Source organism: Phyllostomus discolor, chromosome 13, assembly GCF_004126475.2.
Source record: "Phyllostomus discolor isolate MPI-MPIP mPhyDis1 chromosome 13, mPhyDis1.pri.v3, whole genome shotgun sequence".
Taxonomy (NCBI): domain Eukaryota; kingdom Metazoa; phylum Chordata; class Mammalia; order Chiroptera; family Phyllostomidae; genus Phyllostomus; species Phyllostomus discolor.
In genome coordinates, this window is record NC_040915.2 from 13,061,625 (window position 1) to 13,083,818 (window position 22,194).

The 22,194-nt window shown below is 47.6% G+C and overlaps 1 protein-coding gene and 1 long non-coding RNA gene across 2 annotated transcripts in view; one reads left to right on the plus strand and one right to left on the minus strand.

Moving 5' to 3' along the window:
- The window catches only part of LOC114509898, a 57,436-nt gene extending 54,348 nt beyond the window's left edge, over nt 1–3,088 (plus strand). Inside the window, exon 3 of the long non-coding RNA XR_003685626.2 lies at nt 2,590–3,088. This is a non-coding gene — a long non-coding RNA (uncharacterized LOC114509898). The remainder of the gene's footprint in view (nt 1–2,589) is intronic.
- An 832-nt stretch (nt 3,089–3,920) lies between these two features.
- The window catches only part of PFDN1 (prefoldin subunit 1), a 54,651-nt gene continuing 36,377 nt past the window's right edge, over nt 3,921–22,194 (minus strand). The window contains exon 4 of the mRNA XM_028528489.2: nt 3,921–4,861. Within this exon, the coding sequence (XP_028384290.1) occupies nt 4,778–4,861 (84 nt within the window). The 3' untranslated portion in view covers nt 3,921–4,777. The remainder of the gene's footprint in view (nt 4,862–22,194) is intronic.

Here is a 22,194-nt window from a genome sequence, read left to right on the forward strand (position 1 = left end):
GCCAGCACCTTCCGGGAGCACAGAACCTCAGACCCCCCAGGTCGGGAAGGCATGGGGGAAGTCAGCTGTAAAGTACGCTGAGTCTGAGCCCCACGGTGGGTGCTGTGAGGAACTGAGGCCCTCCTCTGAGTCACTCTAACCTCCAGACCGGCCCTCCCCCCATACTCTCCCACCACCCCGTCTTCCTGCCAATTTGGGGCAGAGGTTCTGTCCTCACCTAATGGAAAGGAAAAAGTCCTAAGGGATCTGGAAGACCAGGAAATGAGTGATTCAGGTTTGTGAAGTGCGTACAACCAGCCACCCTATCAAGGCTGATGCAGCCCCTCTGGTCTGAAGTCCTCCACTCTATAACCAGACGGATCCATTTCTAATCTTTGTGGGCCTTGTCTGGGAGTAATGAGCTCAAAGTACCCACGGCCCAGGGTTCGGACTACGTCACGTGAGATATGCCCCGGGAAGGACAAACTGAACCAAAGGGAACAGCAACAGGGAGTGAGACTGGGACGTTTGAGTTTCTCTAAGCTGCCTGAGGTTCAGTGGTTCTAACGGGAGGAAGAGCTGGGAGAAGGGGAAGCGGAGAGGAGAGGGTGTCCCGATTCCTGTGCCACGGGGCTGGGCAGACTGAGTGGCACTGTGCACGGAAGGCCCTCCCACAGGTCCCGACACACTTGTGAACCCCGCGGTCCGTGGCAGCCGAAGGGAAACTGCAGGGCCTCTCACAGGGCAACCTAACCTGGGGCTGATCTCAGGCCTGGATCAAGCAGGCTCCGTCCGGAGCTGCAGGGGAGAAGCCTTTCTGTACGGCAGGAGCAGCGGAGCCGGCCCTCTGGCAGGGAGAATACAGGAAGGGGTTATTCAAGGGGTTCCTCAGCCCACTGTGTCCTCGGCTTCCCTGTCCAGAGCTGCCCATCCTGGATCGGGGGAGGCTGGGGACCTGGGCTTGTCATCTCAGCAGATGGCGCCCTGCCTGGAGCTCTCCTGCTGCAGTGACCCCAGGGTCTGGAGTGCCCAGGCCGTCAGTGGGTAGGGTGGGCTCTGGCTGGTGTGAGAGAGGACCTTCCTGGAGCCCATTCACTCCTGGTCCCTTTTCTGTCTCAGCTAGGCCTGGACCCAGGCCCTACTCCTAACCTCTGTAAGCCTAGAGCTCCTTACCTGTGAAACAGGAATGACGGTAACAACTATCCCAAGGTACTGTTGGGACTGAATCAGGTGACATGCTTACCAGGCCTCGGAATGAACAGGTGGTCTTCTCTCTGACTAGGCTTTCCTGCTGGGGGCTCTCATCTCCCGGACCCAGAACAACTTTGCCCATGTTGCTGTGCGGAGCCACATGAAAGTGACTGAGACACTGTGTGTGCCCAGAGAGAGGGGAAAGGGAGGCCCCTGTGGGGAGCAGCTGATACACTGGGAGAACTTGGGAAAGCTCACTACTAACCCGGCGTATTCTAGCTACTATAGCAGGCTCCTGAGAGAGGAAGTTACCAACAGAGGAGGTGTAAAAATAGGCATGCAAAAACAGAACTGAAACAGGATTGCCAAAAGATTGATTTAATTTGTAAGAGTCATGTATACATGAACTTTCAAAAAGTTTAAAACCCTACTGCCTATAACTGAGTTTGATGATGGTGGTGGTTTTGAGATTTTCTTGGAAGTGGCCACAGACTCACTCTGAGGCTCTGAGGCCAAGGCTGACCACCAGCCGTTTTAAGGATGTCGTCAGGGGGAGAAAGCCTGGTGTTGGCTGTGAGTGAGCTGACAAGTAAAGGGTGGTTAGGGGCCCTCCTGAGATGTGGATTTGGTGTGCGCTCAGATCTGTGACACAGCACGAGGTCCTGGCAGGGCTCAGGTGTCCAGCCCCATCCTGAGAGAGGAGGAGTGCCCGGCTCCTGCCGCCCTCCCACTGCACCAGGGTTTCATCCCCGCCTGCCACTGCTGTGTGAAAGCTTAGGGCTGGGGCGTCCAACTCATTTTCACCAGGGGCCACATCAGCCTCGGGGTTGCCTTCAAAGGGCCGAAATAATTTTAGGAGTGTATAAATGTAACCATTCCTTAACTGTTAAAGAGTTGAAATTACATTCAGCTTAGGAGGTGGGACACATTTTGATACTGTGCATTGCCCAGGTATAAAAAACTAAGATTCTTGGTTATTAGGGAATAAAACTCCCTTTTAGGAGATTCTGGTTACTCTCACTGTTGGGAGAGAGCCTGGCTATATGTGAAGAAACGTCCCCCAGCCCCCTACAGGCTGCAGGACAGAATGTGGCTTGGTTTATAAACCAAGGTGGGTCAGCCCTCGCCAGCCAGACAGCAATGGACATTTCTTATTTCAACTCCGGCTGACTTGGTGCGAGGCGGCCGTATGGGTTCCTCAGTGCTTGTCCCTGCGGGGATAAGTGTCCTGAGGAGGAGGAGGGAGAGCAGCTGAGGAGCTCAGCCTCCCTTCCTCCCCTCATCATTCAGAACAGCGTAAGCGGAAAGGCACCCAGCCCTCGCAGTGGCTTTCTGTGCCACTGGCCCGAGAGGCATGGGCTCTGTGGGGTGCAGGGTCTGTGCCAGGTCGGTTCTCACCCTCCCCTCTCCCCGCTCCAGTGTACGTGGTGGAAGACCAAAGAAGGGATGACCTGGGCCCCTCCACCTGCCTCACCGCCTGCTGGACTGCTCTCTGTTGCTGCTGTCTCTGGGACATGCTCACCTGACCGGCCCGGCCCAGCCGTCCTGCCAGCTCTGCAGCCACCGCCAACAGGCGTGCCTGCCTCCATCTCCTCTGATTGCTGAAATAAATGACTAGCTCTGCACAGACACTTCTACCTTCGACACAGTGGGATTCTAGATTAGCAGGGGTTGCTGCTGTTTAATTCAGTGACTTGATCTTTCTAATGTTCAAAATCCATTTCCTGTTGGCCTTTCACAAATGTGCTAAATGACCTTCCATTGTTTTTGTTTTTGGCCAAAGGCTTAGTTGTGAAATATATATATATATACATAATTTTTAAATTATACATTCAAGATAGTGGCATAATGTAACATACTACTGAATGATTTCTCTGCTAACACCCTCTATGTTTCAATAAATTTGTCTAAACCTCAACTGTCTGTTACTGCAGATAAAATTTAAGCCCTGCTCATGGCCACTCCCCAGTATTCACCTTTTCATTCTGGCTGCTGTAAGATAGGGTGGGTGTCATTAGGAAAGCAGGTCCTGAGGCTGGGTGGCTGTCAGCCAGGTCACGGGGCTCTGGCCAAGCTGGCATGCTCTCCCTAGTCCCACTCCAAGATGGGCTCGCCAGCGAGCCAGCCATGCCAGCTTTTACCCTGGGCCTAGGAAAGGGCCTCTTCCCAACTGGGCTGCCCCTGCCGGGAAAGAGAGCAGGAGCCCACAGTCAGGGTGCAGGCTAGACCCAAAGCTGTGCCCTCCCAACACACAGCCACCCCCGAGGTGGGGGGAGGAGAGAGAGAGAGAGAAGGGCTGTCATAATTCAAACCAGCCTGGCCACACATCTCTGCTTTGGCCACAGGGTGGCGCTGAGCTGCCGAAGCAGCGAGTCAGTTTCCCTCAGTGGGCCTGCGCCACCAACCCCAAGAGGCTGCAGGTGACAGCTCCCTGCCTACCTCTGCCTGCCCACCTTCCCTCTGAGCAGTGATGTGCTTATAAATATTTTAACGACCAGATCTCTCTTAAAGAACAAACACACAAAAAGCCATGAGTTTTCAGCACCACCTGACGTCTATGGAGTGAATGGTCCCACCACAGCTGATTTCAAGCTACCATGGCATCCGGATCGTGGGGGCGGAGACAGAAGTGCAGGAGCGGTTCCCCCACCCAGCTGCAACAGATCGCTAACCTCGAAAACATCACGGGCAGACTCAGTTCTTAGGAAGGGATATGTTATGAATACTTACTACCCTTGCTCTTTAATCACTGTAAATTACATAATTTAATTTTTAACAATGGCTGTGTTTAACAAATGGATTGCAACAAAATTCCTAAAAATTGAGTAACTCCCCCGAGCCCATGGAAGCCAGCTCAAGACACCACTGCCCCCAAGCCTCTAGGCAGCCTCAGGATTGTAGCATCCACCTATGACCCTGACCAAAGGGAGAGTCTTAGAGGTGCTGCTGGTTTATTACTAGATTTTCTTTCAAATGTTTGGGAGGAAGCAGAAAAGGAATCTTTAGGCAAGCTGCCACCAAGGAACTGCTGTCCTGCTCACTTAAGTTCAGCTATGCTCTGGTCTTCTGGTCTCCTTTTTCTCAGATCTGCGCATTCCAGGGCGTTCCCTCGAATGATCAGAGGGGAGAAGCAGCGGGGAAGGCTCTGAGGCAGAAGGGTCAGGGTCACAGCCCCAGAGAGGGACAGGGAGGAGCTGAGGGAGAGGTAGTCTCTGCCTCTCTGTTCTCACCCGTCAGCTCAAGAAAAGACTTAGCAGAGTGGCACCGATGCCTTTTATTGGTCTGACCAGCATGACTCGCAGGGGATGTGGGCAGAGCGCCCCTGTCTGTCCTGGCTCCCATCTTCTCTCTCCTGGGAGTTTATGACTCGCCCCCCACAGGGAGGGGAGTATCACAGGCAGGGGCGGCAGGCAGAGCTGGGATCAAAACCGTGGGGTTGGGATTTGACAGGGGCGCAGGGTGATGTAGAAAACACAGGGTTACCAACCATCCAGATAAAATGTCCATCAGGGTAAAGCAGAGGCCATTTTCCTCCCTGCATGAGCCCCTTGTCCTTGCCAGGAATGGGAGGGAGGGGTCAGTAGGAGAAGTGCCCCCTAGAGGATTCCTACTGTGCCCTTCGGGCCATCAGCATCTCCCGGATGTTGTCCTCAGCTTCCTTCACGCTGCGCTCCAGGTAGGATTTTTTCTGCTGCAATATGAGAGAGAAACAAAGGTCAGGGTGAATGGGTTGGGTTGGCAGATGCAACTTTTATGCCCAATGGTCACAGCTTCTCCTCTGTGACCAGTGACTTCCAGGAGCATATTGTTGACTGGGAGCCAGGCCCGCACACCTGCCCAAAGTGCTCCCCCAACCCCTGGTCCACGAGAAGGAGGCCGCCTGGCACAGAAAGCAGAGTGCTGTGGAAGGCATCAGCTCTCTTCCCCCAGAAGGGAGCAGGCTCCAAACACAGGCGTCTGGGTTCATGAAGTTACACCAGACAAAGGCCAGGAAATTCCAGGACAGAGCTCCGGCCCCACAGCAGACTGTCTCAAGGTTTTCCACGTTCCCAGCCAGGCCCTGCAGCCTCCACTGCTGCAGAACGGACGGTGTACCCCCTGCTCTGTCCAGCAAGACGACAGGGTCTGAGTCCTAAAAAGCTGTATCGCACATCTCACCAGGGCAGATGAGTCACGATGAAATCTGCTTTTCTAATGAAACTGCCGCCTGCTGGGAATCCAGGACAATGACACACCAAGTAACACGGCCTTTAGGAAGTTCACCTCCTACCCCATCTGGGTACTAAATTAAAATCTCAACTTAGACAAAGAACTTCACTTTCAGGAGCCACATCTGGACCAGTATTACAAAAGATTAGTCAAAGGAAATGAGGTCTGTGCATTATTTGCCCTGTGGTTACCCCAGAAGTATGGTGGCTTCACCACTGGAACCTGCCCTGAGGACATAGTTGTGGCTGCATTCCCTCTTAACAGACACGAAATGAAGGCTTCCTTTTTGAGGAATACTCAAAATAACCCCCTCCAAGGATGTGCGTGACTAAGCCACACCGGGGCGAGCAATGCAGAGCCCTGGCCCAGGCAGCCCAGACACAGCCAGTGCCTTTGTCTCAAACCTTCCCCTTCACGCACGCAGCTGCGGCCACATCCCTCCCCCCCCGACCCCCCGCATGCTCGGGAGACTCAGGGCAACCAGGGCAAGGCTAGGGCAGAGGACAGGAGAGCAGCCCGGTCTGCCAGGCCCTGCAGGAAAATCTGAATGAAGGCCTCTGTTGCTCGAAGCCTACACCACTAAACCTCTCTACATATCCCTGCCTCTTAACTTCTCCGCTCTCTGCCCAGACACCTAATAAATGAGACATCTAGAGACACTTTCCTGTAGGTGCCAAATGCTGTGGCATCCACAAATCGTTATCAGTTTTTGTGTGAACCTAATTCCTGTTTGTCTTCTCCTTCAAATTTCCTGAAGACAAGAAGAGTCGTATCTCTTACCCATCTCCCATCTGCCCAACCGGCACACAATCCCTAACAAACAGGAGCCCCACAGAAACAGTGACTGTAACCTGACAGTCACGAACGCGTGCTGTTGCTAAAGGAGTCTGTCTACTCACATCGCTGAACCCGACAGAGCCCTACCACTGTGGTGTCAGAGTGGGAACTTAAACTTCCTTCGATGAACCACCCTGAGTTAGAGAGAGAGAAATCTAGTAACTCCTGACACACCACTGAAGAATGTACATGGACCGGGTGTCGCACGGAAGGGGAGCAGCAGCTAGACAGTGACTGCCATGTAGCCTCTGGCCCGTGGGAGTCTGAGGAAAAGGCTGGCGGGGCAGACGGCTGCACCCTGCAGCGGTCAGTCATCGCGGGCGCGGGCTCGGGGCCCAGGTGTGCACGTTCCATCGCCGCCAACTTGCCGCCCCAACTGGCAAAACCACAAACTTGAAACATTAGCAAGAGATTTTCTACCTACTGCCCAGGCCTCTGGACAATCAAACTCATCAATTCAGATCAAAATCAAAGTAGTTCTTATCTTTAAAAGCCTTTATAAGGTCTATTCCTTCTGTCTTCCACTTCCAGTTACATGATCTTTCAGGATTTTACCACTACATGTCCTATGTGTTCAAGTTTCAAAAAATAATGCAAAATGAACTTGTCTGTTTTTAAATCTTTGGTTTAACTAAACGTGCCAAACATGAAAAAGAATTTTTTTCATCCTAACAGGTGGAGCATCCCTAGCACAGAGGGACCTGCTTTCTAGCCGTAATGCGACAGGTCTTGCCTCATCCTCAAGCATGTCTAAACTCCAGAAACCCTCATAATCAAACCCAGACCAAAACCATGTCTCATACAGAGGTATGCTGATGTCCTGGCCCCTTTCACAGTGAATGTAACCTAATTTGGAAATAGGGTCTTTGAAGATGTAACCAAGTTAAGATGAGGTCATACTGAATTAGGCTGGGCCCTAAACCCAGTAATCAGTGTCCTTATAAGAAGGCCATGTGAAGACAGAGGGACACGAGACCCACAGGGAGAATGCCATTCATCATACTTCAGAGGCAGAGAGTGGAGGGCTGCACTGATGAGCCAAGGGAGGCCAAGGACGGTCAGCAACCACCGGAAGCTCGGAAGAGGAAGGACAGATTCTTCCGCAGGCCTTCGGAGGGAGCAGGGCCTGGCAACACTGGTTTTGGACTTCTGGCCTCCAGAACTGTGCGAGAATAAATTTCTGTTGCCTTAAACCGCCCAATTTATGGTAATTAGCCATGCAGCCCTAGGAAACCAACACAGCACCTGAAATGAGGGACGCCCCCGGAGACAGATTCTACCCCAAGGCTCTTCTGGACACACAGCGCCCGACCACACTGAACTGCACAGGCATGGGTAAGGATCCGTACCTCCCCGGCCCCAACACTGTGGCAGAGTGAACCCAGATAGAACCCAGGCTGCCAAAGAATGGAGAAAATTAAGGAACCAATGATTACGTCAAACTTTTTTCTCTTTAGATCTCCACAGCTTCCTCCTAAAACTACTTAGTCAAACCAGAAACTGCGTGGACTTCAGCCTTCCCCATTTCTGTAAATGACAACTCCATTCTTGCAATTGCTCAAAACAAAAACAGAACAGTCATCTTTGACTGTTCTGTCACATCTGACATCCAATCAACCAACAAATCCTGTTAACACTATGTCGAAAACTATCCAGAATCTCACCTTAATGAGCAGCCTTGTAGGTGGTCTCCTCTCTTTTACCCTTGACCACCTTGCCTTCAGTCTCTTCTCCAGTCATCTGTGGAGTCATCTTTTAACACTTAAAACCCACCAATGGGTTTTACTCAAAAGTAGAAGGCAAAGCCACATAGCCTTGTTCTCAGCTGATTCCCTGACCTCCCCGCCCACAACTCCCTCCCCCTCACCCAGCTCCAGCCACAGTGGCCAGCTGTCCCCGCAGGTGCCCTCTGGCCCTCTCTGAGTAGGAACTCTCTTCCCCAAAGAGCCGCATGACCGTCACTTCCTTCGGGCCTTCCGGTGCCACCTTATGGGAAAGACCTTGATTATGTGCAGCTCCGAACTCCATTCTCATCCTGACCTGCCCCCACAGCTCCCACCACCACCAGGAGCAGAGTCTGTCCGCCTGCCCTCCCTTACGAGAAAAGGCGATGAGGGCAGGACTTTGTTCTGTTTGCTGACACAGTCCCGGCGTCTCGAAGAATGAGTGGTACATACTAGGAATGCACAACACCTGTTGAGTAAGTGTGTTTATTATGGGAAATGGTGCCTCACTGATTTACCTGTAAGCACACTGCTCCTTTTTAGTTCTCCCTGCCGACTCGAATGACCAAGGAACACCCACCAAAGGAAGCGAAGGCAAAAACTGACCGTTCTCCTTCACAGCAGTTTGCAGTTTTGGGCAACGCGTTCTAACCTCTGCCTCTGGATATCCGTGGGTCTAAAACATCAGTGCCTTACTGCCCGCAAACAGAACAGGCCCTACGCCTTATCAGGCCAGCCTGTGAAACTGGACCATGAACCATCCCAATTCCCCACATGCTGAAGAGGGAAATCCCTGAGGAACTGTGCAGTGACAGGGCTGCTGTGAGGGACCAGGGGCTATGCCGCACGATGTCTGGGAGGCATTTTAAACCCAAACCTCCACCAGGAGCCCTGGGAAGGCATTCGCTGGCCTCGCTACAGCATTTTTCTGTCTTGCTGAGCAATCTCCTTCAGAACACTTTCCCGAGGAAATTCTCTAATGGCACCAAACCACAAATCTCTGGGTGCAGCGACATTCTTGTGGGGCCTTGTCCCAATGCGAAATTCAGAGATTTCCTGTGGGGCCCAGCATGGCGGGGAAATGAAATTGTTGGGCTCATTGCTCATCAGCCTGAGGTTCTTCTTTCTGGGAGTCAGACCGAGGGGCTGGTGTTTCATTCTCATCCTCTCACGGAATGAAGAAGCCCAAGTCCCTAGAACTTGTATGACATGACTCAATCCCTCAAATAGACTCCTGAGGTCATTCATCTTGTGATGCTATCTCTTAGACTTTTTTCCTTAGAAAGTCTGTCCTCTCTTTCTCTAAATTAACATTTTTCCTGCTTGTCACGTCTTGGGGTACAGAAAAGAGTTTTCCCCCTCCTCCTCCTTTTCTCCATTTGTAAAATGAGGACTTGGACAATACCAGTGTCCCTACTCCCCCATTTTTTCTTTAGTCAAAGAATTCTTTCTTGAAATGACCTCTTGTCTTAAAGACAAAATAAGACACGTATAGTGAAACTCGGGGAAGGGGGGGACGTGGCGGAAAAAAGCAGACCTCTGGCTTGGCCCCCGCCCCCAATCCAGGCTGCAGGGGCAGCAGACCCGGGGGTCTTGGTTTCCTTTGCCCCCGACGTTCTGTGAGGTCTGTGCTCAGACACCCTCTATCTGAGCTCCAGGTTTCAGACCCTGAGTTTGACCTATCCTGGCTACTCCTTTCTTCCTTTGCTGAACCTCCAGCTTCTGTGGACAACTGCCAACTTCAAGCTCTATTACTATTAATGTTAACACCTGAAGCAAAGGCTACCCTCTCACTGTCTCTCCCAAGACTTCCAAATTAAAAACCCAAGGGCTTCTGATTCTCATGTTGTCTCAGTGTGCAGAACTGTACAATGGTCAGAGGGTGCCGGTGCCAACAGCGGGCGGGGAAGTTTAGCAAGAGGCCAAGAATTCACTGAGGGCTGAGGAGGCACACCTTGGCAGACAAGGGGTGAAATATGAAGAAGGCCAGAAAACAAGAGCAGGGACAGAGAAAAAGAAAGGTAACAAGGAGCCACAGAGAAGTCACAAAGGGAAACGAGACCGAGTCGGGCCGACATGCAGCAAGCAGGAGCTGTGCGGAGCTCTGGAAGTGCAAGGGCTGCGACAGCCCGAATGGGCGAGCAACACTCACCAGAGGCAGGCCAGGCCAGACCTGAGCGGGACTGGAAAGCTAAGAGACCACTGACCCAAGCACACACGTCCACTTCACCATTAAGGACGCAGCTAGGCTATGAGGTATATCTTCTGAACTATATATGACTAGAAAACAAGCTCACAGAAAGAGAAAGTAATTTTAAGCAGGGAGCAGGAGAACAGAGAGAATCTAAGAAGGAGTTATTATCTCTGCAACTTTTAGAAACTGCTTTCAGCACTGGGTCGTTTGGCTCAGTGGTCTGAGTGCCGGCCTGCTAACAGAGGGGTCGCCGGTTCAATTCCCAGTCAGGGTACATACCTGGGTTGCAAGCCAGGTCCCCAGCAGGGGATGCTTGAGACGCAACCACACATTGATGTTTCCCTCTCTTTCCCCCTTCCCCTCTCTCTAAAAATAAATAAAATCTTTAAAGAAAAGAAACTGCTCTCAGAATATCTTTAAGTGGCTCCTCTGCTGAAAAACAAGGGTAAAGACCTGGTTCGGCCGGCTGACCCTGTTTTTCCCCAAGGTATTCTCTATCTGCTGAGACCCTGACACCAGCACTGTCCAGGTCAGACGCCCAAGTGATAAGACGTTCAATCTGGCATGAAACCTTTACACTACTCAAGCACCTCACAGCAGAGACACACTGGTGGGGGAAATTCTTATTTCCTCCAAACCACAGTGCTCAGCCCCTTAGTCCCTCTGGGGTTTCGGTGATCTCTACCTACTGTTGCTCTCCCTAACGCATCTGCTTCACTGAAGCCCCAGAGGCAGCCCAGCCCATCAGGCAACCCAGAGAAGAAAGCAGAAAGCAAGCTCCGAAGTAAGTGGAAAGCCAGGAGGGGCGCCTGCTCTGAAGCACGTGGCACTGATAAGGCTTCATTCACAGAATCATGACTTTTGTGGGCACCAGGCCTAAAAGAGATGAGACAAGCCAGTAAATCATGGCAAGCGGTAACAGCTGAGATAGACAAGGACGTGTGGCTCAGAGAAGATTAGGAGAAGAAGGAACCTGACCACTACCTTAAGTATCTAAAGCAATGGCTCTTAAAGTGAGATCCCTGGAAATTTCTGCAGTGTCAGCAACACCTGAGAACTTACTAGAAATGCACATTCTTGGGCCCCAATTCAGACCCACTGATCCAGAAATTCCAGGAGCAGAGCCCAGCAACTTGTGTCCACAGCCCTCCAGGTGATCCTGAGGTGCACTGAAGTCTGAGAACCACTCTTCAAGAGTGGAAGTCAGTGAAGTTTTTCTCTGAAGGACCAGGCCATAAATACCCCTGGCTCTGTGGTGTCCTCTCTGTCGCAACTACTCAGCTCTGCTGTTGGAGCAGCCACAGGCGATGCGCAAACGGAGGCAGCGTACGTGCATGCGGACAGCTGTGCTCTAAAAACAGGCGGCAAGCCAGATCTGGGGAGCAGGCTACAGTTTGCAAATCTCTGTTCTTAAAAAGGAGGGACCTTTGAAAAGCAGAACCGAGTCCTGCAGTTAGAGATTTCAGAAACTTTTAATTTTCACTGAGAGCTAAATTTCCATCCATCCCTTCTTCCATTATTGCCTTCAGCCAAATACCAGACCATCTCTCCTCCTCTTCCCCCCAAACACCCTGGTTCTTAGTTTGTGGCATCATGTTCTATCAAGGTCTTCTCCCAGCTTCACAGTTGCACCCTCGCCAGTATCCCTGGGGACTGTCCCTTACTCACCGAGGGCTCCCTGTCTTTCTTCCCTCCACTGCTGCACCACCCGAGGCAATTCCAACAGGAATGTGAATGGACCATCATCCATGACCTCCTCGTCCCTCACAAACTTTACTCCACCACCTCAGGGACCCGGCCCATGGTCAGACCCTAGAGATCTTGTCAACACCAGCAGCTGCACCACCGCCACTGCTACAGAGTTCTTCAGATCACTTCCATCTGGTAACTCTCCAGCACCTCTTCAGCCTCATCACTCGGTGTGTCATGGGGTTGAAGTTTCCCATTACGTTTTTCATTATCCATTATGCTCCTGTGGCCGTTCCCCCTCCCACCCTGTTTAGCTTCCACAGTCCATCACTGATGTATATTCCCCCTGGACACCCCCTCTTCTCCTCTGCCCCTCTCTCCTGCTTCACTTGCCTGACTAAATGCCAACCCCAGTTAAACCCAACCACCTACCTGCTCCATACTTGCACCCAAACAGCTGCATGTGGCTGGAGAAAAACACTTAACTGTACTGAGCGATTAACTCAGGACCACAAAACTCAAATGGGCACTCAACACTGTTTGGAAATTTTTCAGACCTTGTCCTCAAATCCCCCATACTCTCTCCCCTCACTCTCCCAGGTCCCTGAGAAAATACACTCAATCTGATGCGAATACCCTCTTCTTCCCACTACCAGAGCCATCCCCCAACCTCCACGCACACACGGACTCCCTTCCTTTCCTACTGTTAAAGTGGAGGGAGTGTCCCTGCTTTTAGCAAAACGCAGCCCTTCCCCCTGGGCGCTGTCCACCTCCATGTGCCTTCTCAAAATTCCACTCCCACATTATCCTTTCTCTTCCTTCTTAATCTTCAATTTCTCTGTAACATCCTTCTCGGTGAGGCAAATCTTTTTTTTTTTTTTAATCTTTCTTGACTTCACATTCCCCTGTAGGTACTGCCCCCTTCCTCTCCTCTCCTTCTTAGTAAAACTTCTTGAACCACTCGTTTTCAGTAGCTGCCCGCACTTCCTTACTCCCGTTTGCTCCTCAGCCCTCTCCAGTCGGAGCATCTGCTCTGTTCAGCTGGCTGTGCCCAGCTCACCGATGAGCTCCGTGTGGCTCGAAGCAGCGGTTATTTCTGTTCTCTCCTTACTCAACCCATTCTTACTCATCAACAACATTCAACACAATTCTTAAAATACTTCCTTCTCTTAGCCCTGATGATACCACACTCCTGTTTTCCTCCCACATCATGGCTACCCACCTTCTAAGTTCTCTTTTGCTGCCTTCTCCTCTCAGCTCAACTTCAAAACGCTGGCATTTCCCAGGAAGCTGTCCTGGAACTCTTCTCCCCATCCACCCTTTCTCTTAGAGACTCTCATCTAGTCTCACAGCTTAAACATTAATTTAAGTGACTCCCAAATTTCTATCTCCAACCCTGACCTTCCCCTGAATTCCAGATTTATACATCCAACTGCTTACAAAACGTATCCTTTTGGATGTCAAACCCAAACGTACATGTCTAAAACAGACACACTCGACTTACGGTCCCCTCATTCCCTCCCAGTCTTCTCTGTCTCGGTGAATAAAACCATCCAATTGCTCAACTTAAAAACCACAGAAACAAACAAACAAAAACAGAAGCCATCCCTGATGGTTTTCTTCTCTTTATCCCTACATGTGTTATGTGCCCTTGCGTCGGCTCTGACTCCCGGCTACTGTAGGAATGAGTGACGTCCACGACGCACTGTCCTCAACAGCCCTGCCCCGCTCCTGTATGCAGACTCACGCCTATGGCTTCTTTTACGGAGTCGGTCCATTTCATACGTGGTCTTCCTCTTTTCCTGCTGCTTTGTTTTTTTCCCAGCATTACTGTCTTTTCTAAAGAACTCTGCTTCAAGTAGAACAGCTTCAGTTTTATCTCTTTTTTGGGGGGGGGGGGGTGGCCTTCAGCAACATTTCAGGCTTAATTAGCTCTAGAACTCACTTGCGCATCTTTCAGGCAGTTCAGAGCATCTGCAGAGCTCTCTTTCACCCTGCATCTCTAATGAATCATTTTTTTTCCTATCAGCCTTCTTCCCTGTCCAACTTTTGTATCCATACATAGTAACTGGGAACACAAGGATGCTGGTGACCTTAGCCTTGGTTTCTAAGGACACATCTTTGCTACTGATGATCTTTCCTAATTCTCCCATTGCTGCCCTTCTGAGTCTCAGCCTTCTCTTGACTTCCTGGCTGCATGCAGTCTCCATTTGAACTGATGACTGAACCAAGGGAAACAAAACCTTCAACAATTTTGGTATCTTCACTGTCTGGGTTAAAGCTGTATTTCTTCTGCACATGATTTTTGTCTTCTTGATGTTCAAACGCAGTCCTGCTTTTGGTGCTTTCTTCTTTCATTTTTATCAGAAGTCCTTTAAAATCACTGCTACTTTCTGCCAGTAAGATGATGTCATCTGTATATCTTAAGCTATGGATATTTCTTCCACCAATTTTCACCCCTCCTTCCTGAGTCTAGCCCAGCTTTTTTATATTCTGTGTACCAATTAAACAAATCTGTGTGATTAAACAAATCTGTATATGGTTGATATACAAATTAAATCAAGCCCCACATTCCCCATTCAATGCATCAGCAACTCTTAACTGACTTCCAAATATATTCCTAAATCATATTCTTTCCATCCAGCTCCGCAGCTCCCATCCTAGTCCCAGCCTCCAACGGCCTCGCCTGAACATTTGTCATGAATTTTTAGCATGTGAATCAAGTTACTTTCTGCTCAAAACCCTTAATGTCTTATGACAATCAGAATAAAATCCAAACTCTTTAAACTGGGTAATAAGGCCCTGCAAGATCCGGTCCCTGCCAAGCACTCCAATCTTATTATCCCTCTTCCCCCCTCTTTCACTGTTTAAACAACTCCATCAAAATTATTCCAACCTTAAGGTACCATCTGTACTTCCACCTGGAATGTTCTCCCTCCAGATACTTTTAAGTGGCTTACTGCTTCTCTGCATTCAGATCTTAGCTGAAATTTTATATTTTCAAAGAGGATTTCCCTGATTACTCAATTAAAAGGAATAACTCCCTAAAACACCACCTTTGCTACATGATATTTTCTTGCTTATATATTATCTGAATCTGAATACAAGCTCCATAAAGCATGAATCTTGTTGGAAATGATTAATGCTTCATCCCCAGCACCAAGAACTGACACATAATTCACTTACCCAATGTTGACTGAGCACTGGGATTAGAGCAGTAAGCCACCCACACCCTGTTCACACATGCACATTTAACTACCACTGTAAGAGGGCTCCGAGGGAAAAGCACAGTGTCTAATGGGGGAAACACCTGGTATAATCAAGAAAACCGCAGAAGCACTTTGAACTCGCTCTGAAGGATGAGCAGGAATGAACTAAGTGGAGGGGTTAGAGTTGGGGAGCGAGCAATTCCAGGCAAATGGACGAGTAGCATGTGCAGAGGACAAGTGGAGCACGGCACACCTGGGAACTGAATGACAGTCAGTGAGACTAAAGGAGAGAGAGAGTATGAACATATGAGAATGAAAGAATATAGAAGGATGAGACTGGTGAGATCGTGTCAGGTCATGCAGGATCTTACAGCACACTAAAAATTTAATTTTTACCTTGAAGATAATGGAACACCACCAGGTTTTATGCAGGAGTGACAAAAATCAAATTTCCACTGAATACAAAATATCACACTCTGGCTACAACACAAGAGAATGAGTTAGAACAGCGCTTCCCACAGAAAACCCAATGCTAACATAGGTGCCTGAGATACTGACTTCCGCTCCTAGAGTGGCCGGGGCGGGGGGCGGGGGGTGGGGGCAGCGCGGTGCAGGGTAGCCGGAGCCCCTGGGCAGCTGCCTCCAACCTTGAGCACCCTTTGTCCACACTTACCCCAATGAGTCATGCAAATATTACTTCCTGGGTGCTGTGATATAAAAAAGGTTAGGAAGCACTGAACTAGAGAATGTAAGTATGAATGTTAAGAAACCTATTAGGAGGCCATTGCAATAGTCTTGGAAAGAGATAATAGTATTTACTGGTGGCAATGGAGATAGAGAAAAACAGACAGATTTAAGAAATATTCACGAGAAAAATCAACAAGAGGACTTCCTCACCAAGTACTTTACTCTAACCTTCATTAGCTATCAGAAATTGGGGGTGGGGAGCCAAGAATAACTCCTAAAAGGATCAAGTTTGGAAACGAACATTATGAATTTAGTTTTTTATACATTTTGAATTTAAGGTACTAGTAAGACATCCAAGTGAAATGTGAGAAGAAAACTAAGAAAACTAGATTGGATCTGAAGTTCCTAAGATATAATTTTGCATACAGGTAGTACTTAAAGCCATGAGAAGGCTGAAATTCCAGAGAAAAAAGCACAATAAGAGAATTTATTTAGGCTTACAGAAAGTCAGCATTTACTAAGACTGAAAAGATGAGGAGGAACCAGCAAACAACACTAAATGAAAGGGAAAACGCCGGAAACCAAGAGAAGAGCAGTTCAGGAAAAACGATGTGATCACTGGAAATCATTAATGTGTTCAAACAGAAACAGCGACCACATCTCAGAGACGGCTGGGGGCACGGGAGGGGACAGGGTGCTGTATCAAGCGGCCTCCCTGCAGCTCGTTGAGACCTGACCCAAAAACTCCATGAAGGAAAATTACTTGATATTTTTAATTGTCACAGATTAGCCCCAAGAGCACAAGTACTACAGTGTCAGGACAAATAATTTTGCTACCTTCAATGAGACCCTGAGCTTTGCATAGGTCCAACACAGGAGTTGTGAAGTGTCAGAATAATAATTCCCAGGGAAATGATTAGAATGGCTGAAATGCTTCATTCAGGAAATAAAGGAGCAAAGAGAATATCCTTCAGAGACCACTAAATGCCAGAGCTATGAATTGTGTGCAGTATAAACACTAATAGTGTAATAAACATGACAAGTATTTCTCTGTTTCATGAGCTGGGTTAAAAGAGATCAGGGAAAGGATGCAGACACCACTACCCAGTATCATAGCCCTGGGTGCTCCGATTCCTTTCTAAAGCAAAATAAACAAACAAACAAAAAACTCTAAAACTTACAGCCCAGACAGAATACTTTCCTAAGTTCCAACATATGTGAAAAATAGATATACACAGTCCATAATAAAGAAATCTCATGAAAACAAATTTTACAAAAGCAAGAAGTTTCCCAATATACGTTGTTTTACTTTGCTTCTCCAGGATCAGAAAGCCAAGGCAGCAAGGACTATTAAAACTCTACTAGCTTCCAATTTTACGGCTATAGTTTGTCTTTAGCTTGCCTTAGTCCTACAAGTGCAAGAGGATCGACTCCACAGTATTTACTGTGGAGTTTGGCCTGTAGACATGGTAAAGGGGAAGGTGAATAAGGGTGTGCCTTCTGAGTGAGGAAGTAAGGGCAACACCTTGCATTCTTGGATGTGGAGGAGTAACTGACTCAACTGTGGGGGCAAGGCCAGCACACAGGTATGGCAGCAAAAGTGTGAAGTCAGTCTGATCCTACACTCTGTCCAAGCAAGTCAAGAATTTCTATTTTCTTACAACTCAACACAAAAAGATACACTACCCAATTTAAAAATTAGCAAAGGGCCCTGGCTGGTGTGGCTCAGTGGACTGTGTGCCAGCCTATGAACCAAAGGGTCGCTGGTTCGATCCTGTCAGGGCACATGCCTAGGTTGTGGGCCAGGTCCCTAGTAGGGGGCGCATGAAAGGCAACCACATACTGATGTTTCTCTCCCCCTCTTTCTACCTCTCTTCCTCTCTCTCTGAACATAATTAAATAAAATCTTTTTTTAAAAACCAGCAAAGGACTTGCATAAACATTTCTCCAAATAAGATACATTAATGGCCAACAGCACATGAAAAGATGTTCAACCTCAACAGTCATTAGGGAAATGCAAACAAAAACAACAAGATACTACTTTAAACCTATTACAATGGCTATAATAAAAAATAGAAAATAAGCGTTAGCAAAGACGTGGAGAAATTAGAACCCTCCAATATTACTGGTGGGAATGTAAAATGATGCAGCTGCTGTGGAAAACAGTTTGGCAGTTACTCAAGAAGTTGAAAGATAAAATTACCACATGACCCACCAACTCCACTTCTACATATATATATCCAAGAGAAATGAAGACAGGTGTTCAAACACAAACTTGCGAATGCATAGAGCAGGGTTATTCATAATAGCCAAAATGCAGAAACAACCCAAACGTTCATCAACTGATGAGCAAGTAGACACGATGTGGTATGTCCATATAATGCACCCTTACTCCACTATAGAAAGGGGTGAAGGTCTGATACATGCCATACAGTATGACAAAGATGGACCGTGAGAACATTAAGCTAAGTGAAAGAAGCCAGACACAAAAGCCACATACTGTATGATCCATTTATATGAACATCTAGAATAGGCAAATCTGCAGAGACACAAAACAGATGAATGGGTGCCAGGTGCTAGCAGGAAAAAGAAAAGGACCGTCTAGTGGATAAGGGGTTTCTTTGGAGGTGATAAAAATGTTGTAGAATCAGACATGGTGATGGTTGTACAACATTGTGAATTTTACTTCATCTAAAAAGAAAGAATAATTCCTGGTTTTCTCAAAATGCTGCAACACAAAGGAGGAAAATAGGGCACGAGTCCATGTTTTAAAAAAAGGCACAGCAAGGCAGGTTCCTCATGGGTTACTTTCACAGCGAATCTGTCTTCACCTAAACAAGTAACAGTAACACACAAACTGGCCAGGGTGAAGAAAACGACAGAACTAGTTTCTGAAAATTAACTTTAGTGTTATCAGCAGAAGCACTAAACATTCAGATTAATCAGTTAATAAGGCGCTCTGGGAGCGCCAATGGACAAATAAGGGTAAGGAAACATCTATGTGATCACAGTACTACTTTCCAATCGAGTAATATATTTATACAGCTAAAAAAATACAGATATGGCAATTGGAAACCCATAAAAGGGCCTGGAGACACTGAAAATAAGCCAGATCTCAAAGCCACCGTGGGCACAATGACTCATCGGCACCTCCTGTGCTGATCTGTACAGGTCAGCAGAGGGCAGAACTGGAGAGCGACAAATACACTCCGATATCAAAGGGCTATTTATAAAGCTATCAAAACACCTCCCTTTCTTTTCATTAAGAAAGAGGAAAGGAATACACATAGTTATACCTGTGAGTACCACCAAGAAATTGCTGCTAACTCTAAGCTAAACCTCTAGGTCAGATAAGCAACCCAAGGTCTTTGCTCACACCACTCTGAGTGTTCAGAGGGGCACTGAGAGGTCAGGTCACATCACCCAGTGACATTTCTCCATCCGGGGTGATGCAGGGCTCATATCATGATGAAATCACTCTATAGACCAGACGTCACAGCCGCCACTTGTCCCTAACTCCACACCCACCCAAGTTGCCATGGAGCTGGTGCAAACAGAATAAAGGTTAATATGCTATTGGCTCTGATCTAAGTAGCTGACATAACACCAATTAAGTTTATGACACTGGAGTAATAACAGAGCACTTGGCACACTTCTCCTTGCAAACATGATTCAAGGCGTGGTTTTCATTTTGCCCTTTCTTCAATTTCCAGATGCTGGGCCACTTAGAAGAAGCCACTTATAGTCTCTTTCCTCAAAGAGCTGGTGTTTAAAGGGGCTTATCATTTTATAAGAAAAGGACCAGTAGCCCTGGCTGGTGTGGCTCAGTAGACTGAGCGCAGGCCTGCAAACCAAAGGGCTGCCGGTTCTATTCCCAGTCGGGGCACATGCATGGGTTGCAGGCCAGGTCCCCAGTGGGGGAATGTGGGAGGCAGCCACACACTGATGTTTCTTTCCCTCTCTTTCTCCTTCTCTTCCCTTCTCTCTAAAAATAAATAAATAGAATCTTAAAAAAAAAGAAAAGAAAGAAAGAAAGAAAAGGACCAGTAAAATTAGAAGGCCCAGCTACTGAAAGTATTCAACTGTGGCCTAGGAATCCCTGTTTCTTTCAGAGTAAAGGAGAATGATATATAGTGGTTGGGATCTCGAGTCTGGACTCCTGGATTCCCACTCTGCTCTCCCTTTCCTTCCCTGACTAATCACAGTTCTGGTTCTGCGAAGCACACATGTGATCTCCATTTCTAAAACACTGGCAGAGGTCACCAGGTCTGAAATGACTTCACTACGGAATCCATAGCTACTAGGAACTCAGAGCGACAGATATCACTAACCTGCTGGCACTTGTATCCTCAAGCCCACTGACTAGCCCTACCAACGGCCACCTTCATGCGACATGTGGAAGGAGCCATCGGATCCTTCTGCCACCCTTACATGGTGTATACTGAAGCTATCAACAATGGGTCCTTTGAGTAAAATACAGAAAGTTAAATGTTCTTCTAGAACACCCTACAGCAATTAAATGAGTGAACTATATATATCATTACCCCACTTTGCCCACCGCCGTACACTGTCACTCGCTGAAAAGAAGGTGCCGTGAAACATGGGGCGGAAAGCTGCGTACAAACACCTGTGAGCGGTTACTTCTGATGAATGGCAACGAGACCGAGGCGGATTTGGGGGAGGCGTAACAAAGGAGACCTCAATTTCATTAGTATTGTTTTATTTTTGTAAAAAACAAGCCAAAAAGAGAGTAAATATTATAAAATGATGACTTGTTATCTGGATGGTAATTTACACAGGTAACTATATAACTTGTTAAATTAGTGTGACTTATAACAATTACAAATGTGTTTGTTAAATTAGCTGTGTACATGTGTATATCTCTACTTTTTCAAATTAAAAAAAAAGTACTATATGCTCAATCAATAAACAGCTACTGAGCATCCACCACATGCAAATAACAAAACCCTACACTTACCAAGTTTTTACCTTGTGCCAGGCACGGCTTTGAGTGATTTATGTGTATTAGGTTACAAGGTGGGTGGGTAGCTTCTGTAAGGGAGGAAGGCTTATCCTCCTCACCCCAATTTTAAGGAGCTATAGTCCTGGCCTCCTCAATCTTCTCTCAGGAAGGCTTGTGGCTTTTCTGATTAGTGTGTCTGAGGAAAGGACTGAGGCTCAGCTCCTTCCTGGCCACCAGGATCTGCCTTCCTTGCAGAAGGAACACATTTTCCTGGAGTTTGACAGACAGGTTCTGCCTGCCTCTGCGGAGAGAGACCCGTGGCTGTCCTGCACTTCTAGAGATCTGCTGGGTAAGTTCATCAAATGTGTATGCCTGATTCTGGACGGTGTTAGAACCATTATTACTGCTGCATAACTGAAGCCCCATCCTTCAACCCAATCTTTATCTGTCGTAAAGGTAAAATATACAAAAATGTTTATATCAATCTGCCTTTCAGTTGGTTCCACATGTAGGTAGGAGACAAAGGGGTTACTTATTGTCCCTCTCCATCAACACTATTGTTGTTCTTTTACAGAATGGGATATTTAGGCTGAGAGATACTAAGTAGTTTGCCCAAGTGGAAGTAAGTGGCAGAGCCAGAGTTGAAATTCATATTCATTTGATTCTGGAATTCATATTTGCTTTTTAAAAATTAAATTTATTATATGAAATTCATTAATAAGATCGTTTCAAGTGTGCATTTCTACGCTACACGAGCTGTATAATGGACCATGTGCCCATCACCCAAAGTCAACTCATCTTCCAGCACCAGGTACTTGGCCCCCTTTACCCTTTACTATCCCCAAGCCCGTTCCCTCTGGTGACCACCATGCTGTTGTCTGTCTATGAGTTTCAGTTTCACATCCCACATAGGAGTGAAATCATATGGTTCTTAGCTTTTTCTGACTGACTTATTTCACTTAGTATAATATCCTCAAGGTCCATCCACACTGTTGCAAATGGCGAACAGATACAAAAAGATGCTCAACTTCACTAGCTATTAGGGAAACGCAAATCAAAACTACAATGAGATACCACCTCTCACCTTTTAGTACAGCTATTACCAAAACAAGTAATAACAAGTGTCAGAGAGGCTGTGGAAAAGAGGAACCCTCATTCACTACTGGTAGGACTGTAAACTGGGGCAGCCACTATGGGAAACAGTATGGAGGCTCCTCAAAAAATTAAGAATAGAATTACCATATGATCCAGCAACCCCTCTTCTGGGTATCTACCCCTGAAATTTGAAAACATTTATTCACAAAGATATATGTACCCCTATGTTCACTGTAGCATTATTTGCAGTGGCCAAGACACAGAAACAGCCGATGTGTCCTTCAATAGACTGGATAAAGACATATATGAATACAATCAGCCATAAGAAAGATGAAATACTGCCAGAAGTCATATTCTTAATTATTATGTCAAGGAATTACGCCATGCATATCAGAGCAAAGAAAGGCAGTACCAAAT